Source organism: Quercus suber, unplaced genomic scaffold (genome assembly GCF_002906115.3).
Source record: "Quercus suber isolate HL8 unplaced genomic scaffold, Cork oak 2.0 scaffold_125, whole genome shotgun sequence".
NCBI classification, from domain to species: Eukaryota; Viridiplantae; Streptophyta; class Magnoliopsida; order Fagales; family Fagaceae; genus Quercus; species Quercus suber.
The window spans coordinates 1,220,011-1,237,319 of NW_027069589.1; the positions used below are offsets into that span (position 1 = coordinate 1,220,011).

General features: G+C 37.6%; 1 protein-coding gene and 1 pseudogene across 1 annotated transcript; one reads left to right on the forward strand and one right to left on the reverse strand.

The window, feature by feature from the left end:
* Positions 1-8,277: 8,277 nt before the first annotated feature.
* Positions 8,278-13,169, forward strand: LOC112040544 (probable disease resistance protein At5g66900). The gene is made up of 5 exons (XM_065776033.1): positions 8,278-8,961; positions 9,781-10,187; positions 10,434-10,795; positions 11,331-11,542; positions 11,625-13,169. Exons 1-5 carry the CDS (start codon positions 8,346-8,348, stop codon positions 12,458-12,460), a joined length of 2,433 nt encoding a protein of 810 aa, XP_065632105.1. The 5' UTR covers positions 8,278-8,345; the 3' UTR covers positions 12,461-13,169.
* A 2,154-nt stretch (positions 13,170-15,323) lies between these two features.
* LOC112040535 (pentatricopeptide repeat-containing protein At4g37170-like) lies at positions 15,324-16,902 on the reverse strand (annotated as a pseudogene).
* Positions 16,903-17,309: the final 407 nt, after the last annotated feature.

The following is a 17,309-nucleotide window of genomic DNA, read 5'->3' on the forward strand; positions in this document are numbered from 1 at the left end:
AACCTGGGAGTCGCTATGAAGGACGACTAATAAGGCCCTAGTTACTTTGGCCAAATCGAGCCCTATGAGAATGGCTTTGTATTTGGCCTTATTATTAGTCGTCAGGAATTGAAGTCAAATGACACATTTGATGATGTCCCCTTCGGGGGATTAAAGGACCACTCCGATCTCTCTAGCATGTTTATTGGATGACCCATCCATTTGAAACTTCCAAGAGGTTGCCCCCTAATTGTCGGTTTTGCCCATCGTGAATTTTGCAATGAAGTCAGCTAAGGCCTAGGCTTTGATCGTGGTCCTCAGGTGGTACCGTATGTTGAATTCACTCAACTTTATTTCCCATAAGACCAATCGTTAGGTGGCCTTTGGATTATCCATTGTTTTCCGAAGGGGCATGTCCATTTGAACCACTATGGTAGGTGCTTGGAAGTGTTGGGAAATTTAAATCCTGGTCGATAGAATTAATAAGTTTTAAACCTAAATTATTAATTAGATTTATTATGAATAAACCTTGTTAAAACAAACAAACATCAATATCATGCATATTGAAAAATTAAATAAGATAAGATATGATGACTTAGGAAAACCAATGAAACAAACTAGTTTCACAGTAAAAACTGTATGTATTTAGACCCCTTAAAACATAACCGGATTAACTTAGTTAATAAGCTAAGTTATTAATTAATCCAAATTACAGATTTAAGTTATCACAATAAAAAAAATCATATCATGTATAGCAGCGGAAAAATAATAATACAAAGATATGATCACTCAGGAAAACTAAGTCGGTAAAAAATCAGGGGAGGATTTAACCTAGCTACCCTCAAGGTAAACTTGAATCCACTATAGAAAGAATCAAAGTTTTACAATAGAATTTAGACCACTAACATTCTATTACTACCTACTAGTAGAAACTTATTGACATGACTACATGCAAAATTCGAGACCACGAACTCCTTATTTCTTGGATTCTCCAGCAAGTACAAGCATTCTCACTTGTGTATCTTTAAGCTCTTATGGTAGCAACTGAATGATCATCAAGTTCTTGAATAAATCTCCTCCTTGATAATCCTAAGCTTGTGTGAAGGAAAGCTTTTTACAGATATCACATGAGATTCATACAAACAGTAATATGAGCAACCTCTAAAACTTGGCTAGGATTTGCCTTATATACCTAGGGCAAAACATAAAACCCTAAATGTTTTAAATGAAATAGGGCTGAGTTGGAATTCTGCAGAAAAACGCATTCTGCCCGATTTTTGATTAATCGAGACTAAACTTCGATCAATCGAGCCAGGCCGAAATGCATAGTAACTTCTGCATCAGCTCGATTCCAACTTTACATAAAAGACATAACTTTGAGCAAGCCTAAACAAGACTAAACAACCTGTTTTGATCATAGTTTGCCAACATTACACATTAGAGTTCTAAATACATAAATTCCTAAATCTTTAAAATCTAACAAAAATCTGGGGAGAAACCTTCTCGAAAAGCAATCTACTATAATAAAGAGAAGTTTCAGATCCAGTACAAAACCTTTGTCCTAAACTCTATAATTCTCATAGATGAACTTATAGCAGAAACCTTATACCGCTTCAGAACCTCTGAACTCTTCAATATATGAACACCACCCTTTTGCATGGATCCTAGTACGTGACTAACCAATGATACATGGCTCCAAGTACGTGACTAACTCACCAACTTGAAGATGTTGTTGGCTGCAAAGTTCTTCACTTCATCAACAATGAAGATCAAGAAGCACTTGGTTACAAAACCCTAAGCCGCAAAGATGCAGTAGCTTCTTTCAGAGAAAATAAGGCACTCAGTCACTTTTTGCATGTGTTCTCTTTGTTACTCTTGTGTGACGGCCTTTAAAATAAGATTTATATATGTCTAGGGTTATGAGAAAAGAAACCCTACACATACACATTAGCATGGATTGAAAATTAGATCTAAAAATTTTGATTTTTTAATTCTCAATAGATACAATTGTCGAACTATCTGTCGAGACCTCGATAGATATATCTGTTGAGCTATCTATCGAGAATCTGTCCAGCTTTAATGAATAACTTTTCTTCATTTGCTTCTTGGTCCAATCTTCATGGTTTTAATACTTGGCTTGGACAACATGTTTTTTGAAATACTAAACTTATCATAGATCTACCCAATTACAAGTAAAGTACGTTTTGTCAAAGGATCAGCCAATTATATATGACATATGTTCTTAACAAGTTCCGCATATGTCCTAACAGGAAGTATGGCTCGAGCTTGCGTGCTATTGTGATCAAAGCAAAGGCTAACTTTTCCATGGGGGGATATCTCTCTTTTGCCCCCTTTAGTGCTCGATTGGTGTAGAATACAAGCAATTGTACGTAATCTTCTTCTCGAATCAGGGCTGAATTGACAACCATGGGGGATACGGCCAGGTATAGGAAGAGCTTTTCATCTGGTTTAGATGGACTTAGGAGCGGTGGGGATGCCAAGTATGCCTTCAACTCCTCGAATGTTTTCTGACATTCGTTGGTCCATTCAAAAGCTTTCTTTAGAATTCTGAAGAATGATAAGCATTTGTCCATTGCCTCGCGAGACGAATTTGTTAAGTGCCACAACTCTTCCGTTTAGGCTTTGTACCTCTTTGACATTCTTCGAGGGGCTTATCTCTAGGATTGCTTAGATCTTATCGGGGTTGGCTTCGACACCCCGTTGGGATACCATGAAGTCAAGGAACTTTCTCGATGATACCTCAAACACACATTTGCTAGGATTGAGCTTCATTTTGTAAAGGCGAAAGTTTCGAACGTCTTCTTTTTTTCTCTTCACTAACATGTCATCTACATATACCTCGACGTTCCACCTGATCTGTTGGACAAACATTTGGTTTACGAGCCTGTGGTATGTTGTCCCTACGTTCTTCAATCCGAATGGCATGACCTTTTAGCAAAAAAGGCCTTAGTTTGTGACAAACGATGTCTTCTCTTGGTTAAACTCCTCATGTTTGATCTGGTTGTAACCAGAGAAAACATCCATGAAGCTCAACAACTGGTGTTTAGCCGTCGAGTCTACAAGGAGGTCGATTTATGGGAGGGGGTAGCTATCCTTTGGACAAGCTTTGTTTAGGTTGATGAAGTCTATAAACATCCTTCATTTCCCATTTTCCTTCTTAACCATTACTACATTGGCCAACTATTCGGAGTAGACAGCTTGTGAACTTCTTTAGATATGGCCTTGTCCCTTTCTTGTGTGAAGACCCTCTTTCTTTGTCAAACAGGTGGAAAGGATAGAGAGACCTTGAGCTGATGAACCATGATATTTGGATCGATCCCGGGCATGTCCTTATGGCTTCAGGCAAAGATGTCTAGGTTGCCCCTTAGAAAAAGGATCAGCCCATTCCGAACCAAAGGGCTGGCTTGTGTGCAAATGCAAGTGACCCGATTTATGCATTCGCCATCTAGGGAAATGGTTTCTAATCCCTCCATCGGTTCTATATTCACTAGTTACTCCTTAATGTTCATGATGGTCATTTGTTCGTCCATCTCCAACATGGCTACATAGCATTCCCAAGCCGCCATCTGATCACTGCGAGCCTCTCCTATCCCACAATCCGTAAGGAATTTCAGTAGTAGGTGATATATGGATGTGGCTGCCCTCCACACATTGAGCGTTGTTTGCCTGATGATGGCATTATAGGCTGACGAGCAATCCACTACCAAGAAGGTGACATCCTTGGTGTTTTGTTGAGGATAGGTGCCAATGGTGACTACTAGTGTGACGGATCCAACAGGCATGGCCTTCGTTTTGCCGAAGCCTACTAGAATGATGTCTGATGGTATAAGTCGTTCCTTACCAATCCTCATCTGTTGGAAGGCTGGATGGTAGAAGATGTCGGCTGAGGTTCCATTGTTCACTAGGAATTGTTAGGTATTAAAGTCTACAATGGTCAGATTGATCACTAAGGCATCGTCATGGGGGTGGTAGACTCGCCGAGCATCCTCCTCAATAAAGCTGATCATTGGGTCATCCATCCAAGTAAGCTTGGGCGAATGACCTGTGAGCTGAACATTCTGCACCATCTGTAGGTAGGTCTTCCTTGCCTTCCTCGAGGATCCGAACTTTGCGCTCCCCTCGATGATCATTCTTATCTCTCCAAGTAGGGCCCTGAGTCATTCCTCAACTCGTCAGTTCGGCTCTTAGTCCCTTGGTGGGTTTTCTCCTGCTCTTTCTCGCCCTATGAACTGTTACAATTTTCCTCGTCTAATGAGGGCTTTATTTGTTACTTTAAGTCATAGCAATTAGAGGTGTCGTGCCCATAGTTGTGGTGGAAGCGACAGTACTTATTCTTCGGCCTCTTGTTTGGGTTGCCCTTTAGCTTATTGGGCCACGCCAAGGCGAGGTCATCCTTAATCTGCATTAGGACCTGATCAAGTGAGGCGTTGAGCGGAGTGAAGTTGGTCATTCGTCTTGGCGAGGGCCTTGACCTTTGTTCGTCCCTTCTGTTACTTGTTTGGGCTGCCTTCCTTCCCCTATTCGGACAGGGATCGTTATGCTTTTCTCGCTTCTTTGGTCCGCCCCCTCTAGTAGTCATGACATCCTCAGCATTCATAAACTTGTGGCTTGGTCCAGCATGTCAGCCATGGTCTTCAGATCGTTCTTGTAAATAGAGAATAAGAACTTTCCAGATTGGAGTCCATTGGTAAAGGTTGTGACTAGGACTTTATCGTCGACTTTGTCGATCAGTAGTTCCTCCTTATTGAACCAAGTGATATACGACCTCAAGCTCTCGTCGTCCTGCTGTTTGACGTTCAGGAGGCTTGCTAAGGACCTCTTGTGTTGTTGACCCCCAATGAAATGTGTGACATGGAGCCCGCTTAATTCCTTGAAGGTTGAGACAGAATTGGGGGCAATCTTGTCGAACCATACTCGGGATAGCCCTTTGAGTGTAATAGGGAAGGCTCTACACATGATCTTGTCCAGGACTCCTTGCAGGTGCAAGAGGGTTTGAACAACTCCAAGTGGTCGAGGGGGTCCTTCGACCTATCATATGCCTCTACTTGTGGCATTCTGAACTTGGCTAGTAGGGGGAAGGATGTGACTAGTGTAGTGAAGGGAGAATCGGTACGATGGACTAGTTCGTCCAAGCTAGTGGACACCCGACCCTTCAGGGTATTCATCATCATATCCATCTTCTCTTTCATCATTTGCATCTCTTGCATCATGCACAATGCACTGCCTTCTAGCTTAGAGGGATGACTGGTATCCTGCTGGTCCTGTCTACTAACGGCATTGCTTTTCTCTTGGTCGTCCCTCTCTTGGTGATCATTTGTCGGGGGACAATCATTGACACATTCGTCCTTTTCCTATCTGTCATTTTAATCATTCGGCTACCAATCATTCCGCTGCTTTAACTATCGTTCCAACTTGTGGTTCTGCTTAGTGAGCTGTTCAATCATTGTGGTGAGGGTTTACACCTGCCTTTCCAATGCATTAGGCGGGTTTCCAATCTCTTGGTTAGTGGTGGCCATTGATCGTGTCAGGACCATACAACTCTTTGTCTTTGAAACAGCGATATGACTTATCACTCGTTAGTGCCAACTAATGATGCACAAAAATCGTCAGTGAGTTGATTGTCCACACACATGCCAATGGGTGTCCTTGAAGAAAAAAGAGAAGAACCAATTAAAGGGCATTAGTGGGGTACCGGCCAAAGACCCTCCGAAAGTTAAGTCAGTGATAGAAGAATCTCCAAGAACCTAAGAGTGCAAGAAATAGGGAGAATTCATGTACTTTAAGAAGGGTAAGGTTTGTGGTTTATAAAGTGGTTGAGAGCTGACTTGAATCCTTTGATACAGGGGAATTTCCTTGTAGCGAGAAGGGTCTCAAGATGCTCAAGATCACCTTTCCATATATAAAAGATCTGATTGCGTGGTAGGGCCTTTGGTCGTGATGTGCAAGTAATTTCCATGTAAGGATGTATGAGTGGGCCCTACACAAGCCCCATGGAAACCCTAGGGGGACAGGTCATCAGGATCGAGGATTACCTGATTCATTGGCACATGGGTCGGTCATCCCTTTTTGGGGTTGATCATCCCTTTTGGGGTTGGTCATTCCTTTTGTGCACCCCCATACCAATCAGTCAAAAATTATCCTCATCAATATATATATATATATATGTATGTATGTATATAAAACTTTATTGATAATCCCAAAACGGTATACCAAAATAAACCTGTATCAAATGGTGTATATATATATATATAAATTTTTTTTTTCTAGACTGCTGTATTTGAAAATATTATTCAAAATGCCCTAATATTGTTTTTGGAACACCATAAATTTGTGTTGAATTTTATTCCAAAAAAGAAGTAGTCATTTCATTTGTGGACTAAATGCTAGCCAGAATTTTTCCTTAAATAATTTGGTGGAACATACATAATTCAAATAGGAGTTAGTTTAGATGAGGATGACGATGTTGTGTAATATTATATCTATTCAATAGAATATAATTATTTGCTTAATTACATGTATATAATCCGTTTGACAAAATTACATGATGAATTTGTTATATTTATTCTAAAAATCTTAATGTGTGGATTGTGGTTAGGAGGAAGAGAGATGGTGGCGGCGTTGATGGTGATAAAGTACGCACCAAAAGACGACATCAAATTATTCAGCAATTCAAGTATCTCCAAATCACATGATATGATTTAAGTGAGCTAGTTGTTTGGAAGGAAGAAATATCAATATATCTTTTAATAGATATTTTTGTAATCAAGCTATAAATTGATATATTTTTATATGGTTATTTTAGCATTCTTTTAGTGTGATTAGGGGTGTTCATCGAACTGCAAAAATTGCATCAAAACCGCCAGCAAAATGGCATAATCGCACCGCAGCGCAAGTAATAGTACACCACACCATACCACACTGCATGGTACAGTGCGGTTTGCGGTTTTATAATAAGAAAACCGTACAAATCACACCGCACCATACCCTCTCTATATATTAATATATTTATTTGTTTTTAATATTAAATATATTATTAATAGTTTAATAACCCTAGTTTAAAAAAAAAAAAAATTTAATAACCTTAACAAGTGTTGACTAGAAAAGCCAACTCAAAATAAAGAAAAACTAGCTTAATAATTTAAAACTTGGCCCAAAAAAAGAGAAAAATTAGTTTTGAGCTGAGTAAGAAAAATTAGTTTCCAAAATTTGAAAAATATACCGACTTCAAACTGCATCTTATATATAGTGTCGCCCATGTGACCACAAAAATAAAGTGCGGTGAAGTTATGATTTTGGCTAACTCTAAACCACACCACACCGTACATGTGACCGTAAAAATAAGGTGCGGTGTAGTTATGATTTTAGTTAAACTACACCGCAAAGTGCAGTGCTAAAAATGGTCCAAAATCACACTGCACCGCACCGCGAACACTCCTAAGTGTGATTATCAAATTACAAATTGTTATATTTTTAAAACTCAAAAGTATAAAAAGTTTTGCACGTGTCATTTTCTATAGATGATTCTCACATCTTTCTTTATTTACTAGAGAGAAAAAAAAAAGGTTATTATTTGTTGCCGTTCGTTCTATCAAATTTTATCATTTCCTTTTTCATTAATATTTATTAGGGTTCTGATGATTTTTTTATTTTATTACATTAACTCAACATGAAAGTGTGTCATATTTGGAGTTTTCAATGCTGTACATATGATGAATTTTTCAACAATGGTTGAAATATAAAAAGCTTTTGTATAATATAAAATAACTGTAAGTAAAATAAACACAATATGATAATTTTTGAAAATTTCACATATTTGTTTAAGCATTAAGGCTCAAATAAAAATGTGTTTAAAAATTTCTAAGAATGAACTTTATACACATATTTACTTAGATTATGTTATAGTAAAATTTCTATTTTGTATTTTAAAAAAAAAATTGCATTTTGTCAATTTTAGGTTGCAAGTTTAAGGATTGAATTCTTTGAGGAAAAAAACATAAGGGAATGTAAGTAGGTAAAAGTTTCTTTAAAACTTTCTGTGTTAAAAAAAGTGAGTATTCTTTAAAAAAAAAAAAAAATTTACACTAAATATCTAATAAAAAACCATGCGAAGCACGGGTGGCCACTGACTAGTAACATGAATATGCAAGGTCAATGCGCTAAAAGACTTAAAAGACTCGGAAGCTTCCTCCCTAGTTCATGGTGTATATCGAATATTGCTTTATTATTTGTCTTTTGTACTTTTTTTATTATTATATTAAAATCTAATTCATCCTTAAAAACTAAAAAAAAAAGAGTTTGCATTTTGCATAGTTGGGTAGAGTGAGTGAAGTCTGGGAAGAAAAGTTATGGCAGCAGGGGCAGCTCTTGGGGCAGTATTTGGAGAGGTTTTTGCGGTGTTTCATGACTCAGTTAAGGAAGTGGGAAGCAAAGCCCTTATGTTCAAACCCATTCTTAAAAGCCTCGAATCCCAGCTAGATAGTTTGGCGCCATTGGTCAAGGATATAAGACAGTTAAGCGAACAACTTGATCTCCCAAAAGTGGAAACAGAGACCTTGATCGAACATATGAAGAAAGGCGAGAAGCTGGTTCGCAAGTGCTCGAAAATCCGGTGGTGGAACTACTACTTCAAAGTCCTTTACTCCACCAAACTTCAAGAGTTGGACAAGGAGATCGTCAAGTTCTGTCAGGTCGATTTGCAAGTATATGGCACGAGGAATGCGTTGATGGCTTTGTTAAGTATGAATCGTATGCTGCAGAAAGTGGATTCGGTCGTGGAGACACCAAGGGCGTCGTGCGCGGTTCCTGGACTCCGGGATTTAACAGTTGGGTTGGAAATGCCAATAATGGAGTTGAAGACTCTGCTGTTGAAGGAGGAAGTGCAGCTGCTTCTATTGACTGCCCCTGGAGGATGTGGGAAGACCACGTTGGTCCAAAAGCTTTGTCAAGATGACCAAATTAAGGGTACTCTCATTTCTCTCTCTCTCTCTCTCTCTCTCTCTCTCTTTTTGGGTGTATGTAATTTTTTACTTTATAATTGGCACCTGTTTTAGAATATTGTTTGCATATTGTTGAAGTTATGTAAATCCTTATCATTTGGGAGTACCAACAACAAAATACACATAGAATTTCAGTTCTGAATCCTGATATGAATCTACTGATTGAATATTATATGTTTGGTTATAATTGGAATTGGAATAATGCGATTGCATTCACACATGAAAACTTGAATTTATGCACATGAAATTGAAATACTGTTTGGAAAAAAAAAAAAAAAAAACTGTCTCATTAGGTAAGATGTGGTATGCCGTGGCTAATTATGTTCATTCTTTTGTTTTGGCCCTTTCAACTGTCATTGCAGTGTTTTTTTGGCATATTTCATACTATGAAATTCTATCTTAGAAAAGTAGTAAAAGAAAAGAAATAAAACAACAACAACAACAACAATTGAGCCTTAGTCCCAATATTTTGGGGTTGGCTATGGATCTTGACAGAGTAATTAGGGTCATTCGTATGTATTTTTTTCCACCATTCTATTATATCTGAAGTTATACTTTTGTTACCACCTTAATTAACATGTAACATGTCAAATTAGGAGATGCTTAAAAAATACAATTCTCATATCTTCATAATTGGTAGCATTTTCACTTCTTGCCCTTTGCTGGGATTGGGATTGGGAATTCTATTCATATGACTTGGCCATTATGCGTGTTTGTGTGCGTGATGTTATGGATATGAAATGTGCCTCCACTGCAGCTTTCTAACTACACTGTTTTTGGATAGGCATATATAAGGAAAATATTCTCTTTGTCAACTTTTCAAAAACTCCCAACGTGAAGGTCATTGTACAAAAACTATTTGATTATAAGCATTGTCAGCCTAAGTTTCAAATTCAAAGTGATGAAGAAGCAATCGAACAGCTACCACAACTGCTGAATCATATTGGACCTAATCCTATATTGTTGATCCTGGATGACGTCTGGCTTGGATCAGAATCCCTTCCCGAAAAGTTTAAGTTTAATATTCCAAAATACAAGATTTTGGTTACTTCAAGAACTGCATTTCCAAGATTTAATAAGTTTACATATCACTTAAAACCGCTAAATGATGTTGATGCAATGACCCTTTTTCGTCACTCAGCATCCCTACAAGATGGGAGCTCTTACATTCCAGAAGAAGATGTCAAAAAGGTACTTTGTCAATTTGTGGTGTGTATATATTTGTACATTTGCCTTTTGGGTAAGGGATATAGATGATAATACCATATATACTTGCCAAAATTATGTTTTCATACATACACATACGTTTAAGCTTTGCTTGGTTTTTTTGTTTTTTGTTTTTTCCCCAACAACCCAACTTTCTCCAAAATCTTGGCCAAAAATTACCCCTGTAACCTCCAAACAATAACTGAGTTTATTTGGTTCCTTGAATTGTAGATAGTAAAAGGCTGTGGGGGATTCCCACTAGTCCTTCAAGTAATTGGCGGCTCACTGCGTGGGGAGCATGCAGTGGTATGGAAAAGTAGACTAATGAAATGGTCTAATGGTCAATCTTTTCTCGGTTCTGATGCTAAGCTGCTTGGTCATCTTGAAAGTAGCCTAGAATTTTCGGATGACAAGGTTATCATCAAAGATTGTTTCATGGACCTAGGTTCATTTCCCGAAGACCAACGGATCCCTGCTGCTATCCTCATTGACATGTGGGCAGAATTATATGAACTAGATGAAGATGGCATCAATGCCATTGCCCATTTGCAAGAACTCACTACTCGAAATCTGGCTAGTCTTGTGATGGCAGGGTATGCTGGCTTTCTATTTTTATATTATGATTTTCTTGGAGTGAGATTTCTTCATGTGATTACTTCTAGTTGCTAGTTGTAATATGTTATAACTCTATACCCGGCCGTAGGCCCAAATATTTTATCATGTCTTATGGCTTAATTAACTTCCAATGGCAATTTATAATATTATGGTTTATTTGACATGTCTGGCCAATTTAGGATTTTTCTTACCATTGGAAGGGTGATTACTTCAAAGAGCTAGAAAGAAGGAAACTTATACCAGACTAGAGATTCCAACTACTTTGGCCATGAAATGTGCGGGATTTCAAATTTTCTTAGTCTATATCTCTCCGTTGCTTGTCTCACAGACCCTTGGTTTGATTATTGTAAACAAAAATGATTTCCCTTGGTTGTCATTATATTCTTTTTTTTTTTTTTTTTTTTTTTTTTTTTTTTTTTTTTTTTTTTGAATGATAATGGAATATATGTTTTTCGTATGCAAAGTCTGAAAATTTTGAATATGTTCTAAGCTTCTAATTTGCCCATTCACCAGGAAAGATGCAAGTGAGGCCTACAGCTATTACAATGATGACTTTGTCACACTGCATGACATTCTTAGAGAGCTTGCTATGCATCAGTGTAGCAAAGAGCCTGAAGAAGAAAGGCTAAGACTGATTCTGAACATAAGTGGAAACAATCTACCAAAGAGGTGGATGGAAAAGAAACAGAAACTCATCAATGCTCGCTTATTATCTATCTCAACTGGTGAGTGCATTTCCTCTCTAACACATTATGTAAACTACATAATAATGAGTGATTATCACACTGTATACAATTCTTTTTGCAGATGAATCATTCTCATGGAGTTGGTGCAACATTCAAGCACCCAAAGTTGAGGTTTTAGTTCTGAATTTTCAGACACAGAATTACACCTTACCTGAGTTTGTGGAGAAAATGGATGAACTCAAGGTTTTGATAGTCACGAATTATGGTTTCTTTCATGCTGAAGTAAGCAATTTTCAACTGCTCGGGTCTCTACCCAATTTTAGGAGAATTAGATTAGAGAAGGTTTCAATTTCCTCCCTTTGCAAGACCCTTGTACCATTGAAGAGTTTGAAGAAAATATCCTTGTTCATGTGTAATATTGGTAAGGCTTTTGAGAATTGTTCTATTCAACTTTCAAATGCTTTGCCAAATCTAATAGAGATACGCATTGACTATTGCAATGATCTGTTGGAATTGCCTGTTGGGTTGTGTGATATTGTCCTCCTAAAGAAACTCATCATCACCAATTGTCATAAGTTGTCAGCATTATCTAAAAGAATTGGAAATCTGGTGAATTTGGAAGTACTAAGGTTTAGGTCTTGTACTGATTTGTTAGAGTTGCCAGAGTCAATCAGAAGCCTCCATAAGTTAAGCATTCTTGACATATCTGACTGCCTAAGCATTAGCAAGTTGCCAAAACACATTGGTGAGTTGTGTAATTTAAAAGTGCTCAACATGAGAGGTTGCTTGAGATTGCGTAATTCATTGCCAGAATCAACCTTGGAGCTTATGCAATTAGAGCTTGTGGTTTGTGACGAAGAAAGGGCCAGGCTATGGGAGCCTATCAAGGAATTCCTCACCAAGCTTAAAGTAGAGGTGGCTGAAAAAGATATCAACTTGAATTGGCTTCCCAAATAATGAGTTATGAGAATTGTTCTTCTTGGAAAATGTTTTAGGTTTGAGTTTATATTTTATGTCAAATGGAAATATGGAGAATTGTTGTGAATGCCATTGTCAACAGTAGCTGCTAGTCAAGATAGTCTCAGCAGAAGCAATGATTGTTCTTCATGAGAGAACCTGTGTACATATTTTCAAGGTGTTTGAGGATGCATACAAGTCAACACTGAGAATCATTATTCTTAATGGCATTGAAAGGTTATTGGGGAATGTTGCCATTAGGCCTCATTTTTCAATTATAATCTCTTAGAAGCTAGTGATCCTGCTTAAGCCCTGAATGATGTAAGCTTATGCTTGATCATTCTTTTGGCATAATCCTTGGGTCATTTCAATTTTTTTTTTTTGGGTATTATGTGTTTCTCTTGAACACTGCCTCTCTCTCTCTCTCTCTCTATATATATATATGTGTATATATGTATATAGGTTCCATTGGTTTGATCCTATAGAATCTGGCCCACTTTCTCATTGATTGAAAGGCATCCAGCAAGACTTTGTAATCTATGATAGTCCGCCTGTGGACATTGTTTTGCTTTTGTTTTATGACTATATTGGCATGTACTATGAGAGGACTCATCCTTAAACAGTTGTTTCCTTTGGGTAGTTCTTAATATATTATCCTTTTTACCAAAAAAATAAAAAATAAAAAATATGACTTCTCTTTTGAACACAAGTACTATGTGAAATCTTTAGTATTTTTTTTTCTCCTTTCTCTATCCCTACCCTGTAAGTGCAGCTTTTGAATCAAAGAGGACCTTTTGTGCAGTTACTTCATTAGCATCGTATTGTTTCCTAGGGAACCCTATAGTTTCAATCATGTTTTATTATCTGAGCACCAGTTGAATCTCATTTCCTAAAATGGGGCTTGATTTTGCCCTGAGAATAGAATGGCCCATGCGTAGGGCAAATTCACTCTTATTGGGTTTTGTTTTCTTTTTTTAGTTTTTTTTTAAGGTGTTTTAAGTTATAGCATCTTTTTGCACTTGATTAAACTCATCCAAAATAATACACTGGATGTTGGTCAGTAATTATGCTTCATGAACACTGATTAGATTTCCACCATAACGATCCAACAGTCACACTATCATAAGAGATCAACTACTAAGACAATGTCTTGCATGATTTCTATTATAATGTTTTCTAGATATCACAATTATATTCCAATAGTTATCAAAAACAATAACACACCAGTCTAAATTATATTCTAGATCAGCATAATCAGTTGATAGTTGAGACAGGAGATGCAATTTAGTTAGTAGTCCATTAAATCTGTATTTAATTCCATGCTTTGACTCTCATTCTGACTGTCTAAACTTAGCCTACATTTGGCTCCTTGCTGCCATCTGTTCTCTTAGCCAGGGTGGTAATGTGAAGAAAAGCAAGAAGAAACCAAAGGACTGATGTTGTAATCGTACTTGAAACAAATTAATAACGTGCTTGTAAACAAGTGCCTTTTAAACTAATGAAGCCACATTCTGAAAGCTTCATCATGATTCATGAGACGTTCTTCTTCATGATATTGCAGTTTCTTACGAATTAACAAGCCTACCAAATGCACATACAAAATAGAAAGCTAAATCAATTTGGAATTCTGATAGAGTCACTACTGATTGCCAGTTGCTTCTATTTCCTCTACAATTTAACGAGAGAATTTTTTTTTTTTTGAATCCAAGAGATAAATCAAGATTGCAACAAGCTTCTTGTAAAGACAGGAGAACTATATTTTAGTGGCTATAGAGCAGTACAATTCAAACTGGCTAAAATTCAAGCGATTAGTTACAGATATGTTAAATTATGATAGAATTTGGGGTAGAAAATTATATTTGTACAAACGAGAAATCATGCTAGCATGTTGCATAATGTAGTTACTACCATTCAAGGGACTCACAAACTAGAATACAGAGAAGAGATAATAAAAGAGTCTAAAGATGGTTCAAATGGTTCTTACTTCTTATATCAAATGGCCTCACCCAAGGCCTTGATGAACAAAAGGTTAATTTGGTTATCAATTATTATCTCCTTGTGGAAACTGGAAAATGGAAGTCCATCAAAGCTGGGCTATAGGGTTTGCTTGCATTTGCATGCGATAGTGTGGCAGTGCATTTTAGCCATTAGGGAGCTGTATTTCATTTGCACTGTGGTCTTATAGAGATAAAACGTTCACGGAAAAATTGATAAGCATTTTGACACCCAGGTTCTAGAAGTGGAAATCTTGGGATAGCGACCAAGATTTTGAAGGCACTCTTTAAGGTTTAGTGTAAAATCCCAAGCAATATACATGCCAGGCTTCCATAGCTAAATAGTATTCAATAGAAGCATGACAATAGTTTTAACAAGAACTGTAATAATACTAAATAAAGTGAAAACAAAAGCTACTTAATGCAAGCGGGATAATTATCAAGAAAGAATGCTGATGCTTGCACGAGTTCTTCAAGCACACCTCTAGCTAACTGTCGAAGCAAAAGAAGAACAACATTAGAAAAATTTATATTCTCCAGTAATTTGTGCAACCAATCAATTATCAACATGAACACAAGAACAGGTAAGATAAAGTGCAATTACTCTTCTCCCCCCCCCCCCCTCTTCTCTCTCTCTCTCTCTCTCTCTCTCTCTAAATACTTGTTGATCCACCATTGGACAACTCCCAACAGTCTCAGGAAGCAGCACCAAGTCTTATAAGGGAAAAAAGGAATAGTCATATATCACAGACACTCCAAGAAATGAATCCAGAAAGATTTGTAGAAAATGCACATATCAGAGGAACATTATTCCACTTATGTTTCTGACATCATGTAGAAACATGCCTTAGATCTTTAGGTGGCTTGAATTACCAATGGTCTCCACATGAACAACTTCCATCCTTAAAAGAATGGAACCAATTTGAATCCCTTTCTATTATTTTTCTTTGAACAATTTATGAAATAAATTTAATGTCACTGTGGCAATCAACACGAGTTCTTAAATTGTTTAAAAGCTTGATTGTTGTTCCTGGTGGAGTTGAAATGATTCCAAATGCAACTGCGAACTTTTCACTGTGGTAGGAGCGAGAAGCCTGCACATATGAGCAGTAGCATAATTTTCCACCACAGGTATACATGAACCTCTCTTTAAATCTCAATCAAACTTAAACCCACTTTTCACTGTGGTAGGAGCGAGAAGCCTGCACATATGAGCAGTAGCATAATTTTCCACCACAGGTATACATGAACCTCTCTTTAAATCTCAATCAAACTTAAACCCAGTTTCTTTATCACCCCTTTGTCATCAATAGCCTTTCTAACCTTTGCCACCTAACCCTACATACGAGCAGCAGCCAGGGCATATAAGAAGCTTGATTCTCAGGTTTTATCTTAAATAATGCTTCTGCTACATGCTTACCAATTCAAAGTTTCCATGATTCTACAACCACCAAGTAGGGAAGCCAATAAGATCTTATCAGGTTTCATGGGTATTTGGTTAATAATATTCTCAGCGGTACAAGCATAACGATCTGTTATATGCGTTAATCCAGCCTTTTCCTTTATCAAGTGGAAATATCCTGTCCAAGTACTTTATCAAAGTAATCAAGCAAGGATACAAGCAGAAAGAACTACAACTAAAGTAATGTGGCCATGCTGGGCTCCTGGATTGAGAAGAACAAAGAACTTAAGAGCCTCATTTAGTTGACCATTTTGAGCATTTTGCAACAATCAGGGAAGTCCATGAAACTAAATCTGGTCGAGGCATCCATTTAAAGGCCCTTTTTGCATTTTGAATGGTCTCACACTTTGAATACATATGAACAAGAGCACTTGCTGCAAATGAAAGGGGATCAAACCCTATCCGTGTCATGTAGCCATGAACTTGCTCGCCCAGGTCCTCTGCAACATGATCAGCACAGGCATTTAAAACCCCAGTAAACGTGAAATCACTAGGCCTAATCACCAATCTCATCAACACCAAGAACAAAGCAAATCCCTCTTCCATAGTCCCATCCTCCAAGTATCCATCTATTACTGCTGTCCAAGACACAACATCCCTATCCACCATCTTGTCAAAAATTTGCCTAGCCTCCTCTATACTCCTTCAATTCTCATACATGTCTGACAAACACTCCAAACCACCTTATCTAAATCCAATCCATTCCACATTATATATTCACGAATCTGAAGCAGGAAGAGCACTAGATACAGTGAACCTACTCAATTTTGAATTCCAATGTCTTAACCTCATTTTGTAAAATTCCAAAGCCTCTTTAGGCCAGTCATGGTGAACACACCATGATATCATTGCCATCCACAAAAAATTATCTCTTTGCAGCATTTCATCAACCAACTTTCTAGGCTCTTTAAGCTTCCCCACATTTGCATAGCCAAAAATCATTGTGTTCCAAGAACAAAACCTTGTTCACCCATTTCATCAAACATATTCTAGGCATCCGCAATATCCTTACAATTGACATGGATATCAGGGAAACGATTATCAATGAAATCCCCGGACACTTTTGGCGTGGGGATAAACTTTACGTAAATTTGTATCATGTATGAGGTCCGACTTTCGAGTACATCCTTGAAGCAGAGGGTTGTCGGTGAATTTAGTTAAGCGAACGACTGTAAATAAAAAAATAAACCAAAAAAAAATAAAAAAAGCGAAAATTGAAACTGGGTTGTGAGAAAAAGAGTGGCCCAACCAAACACTAACCCAGTCTTTCACGTCCACGGGGATAGCCAGATTTTTTTTCTTCTTCTTTATTTTGGGCCTAGCCCATTTTTGGCAACTCGCTATTCACTGACAAAGAAGAAAAAAAAAACGCAGTGGCTTGTGGCCTGTGGGT

Bases quoted from the DNA above. Each gene is read 5' to 3' on its own strand.
- LOC112040544 (XM_065776033.1), top strand. From the start codon at position 8,346: ATGGCAGCAGGGGCAGCTCTTGGGGCAGTATTTGGAGAGGTTTTTGCG. The intron at 10,796-11,330 runs GTATGCTGGCTT...CCCATTCACCAG, and splicing joins GCTAGTCTTGTGATGGCAGG to GAAAGATGCAAGTGAGGCCT. The intron at 11,543-11,624 runs GTGAGTGCATTT...TTCTTTTTGCAG, and splicing joins CTTATTATCTATCTCAACTG to ATGAATCATTCTCATGGAGT.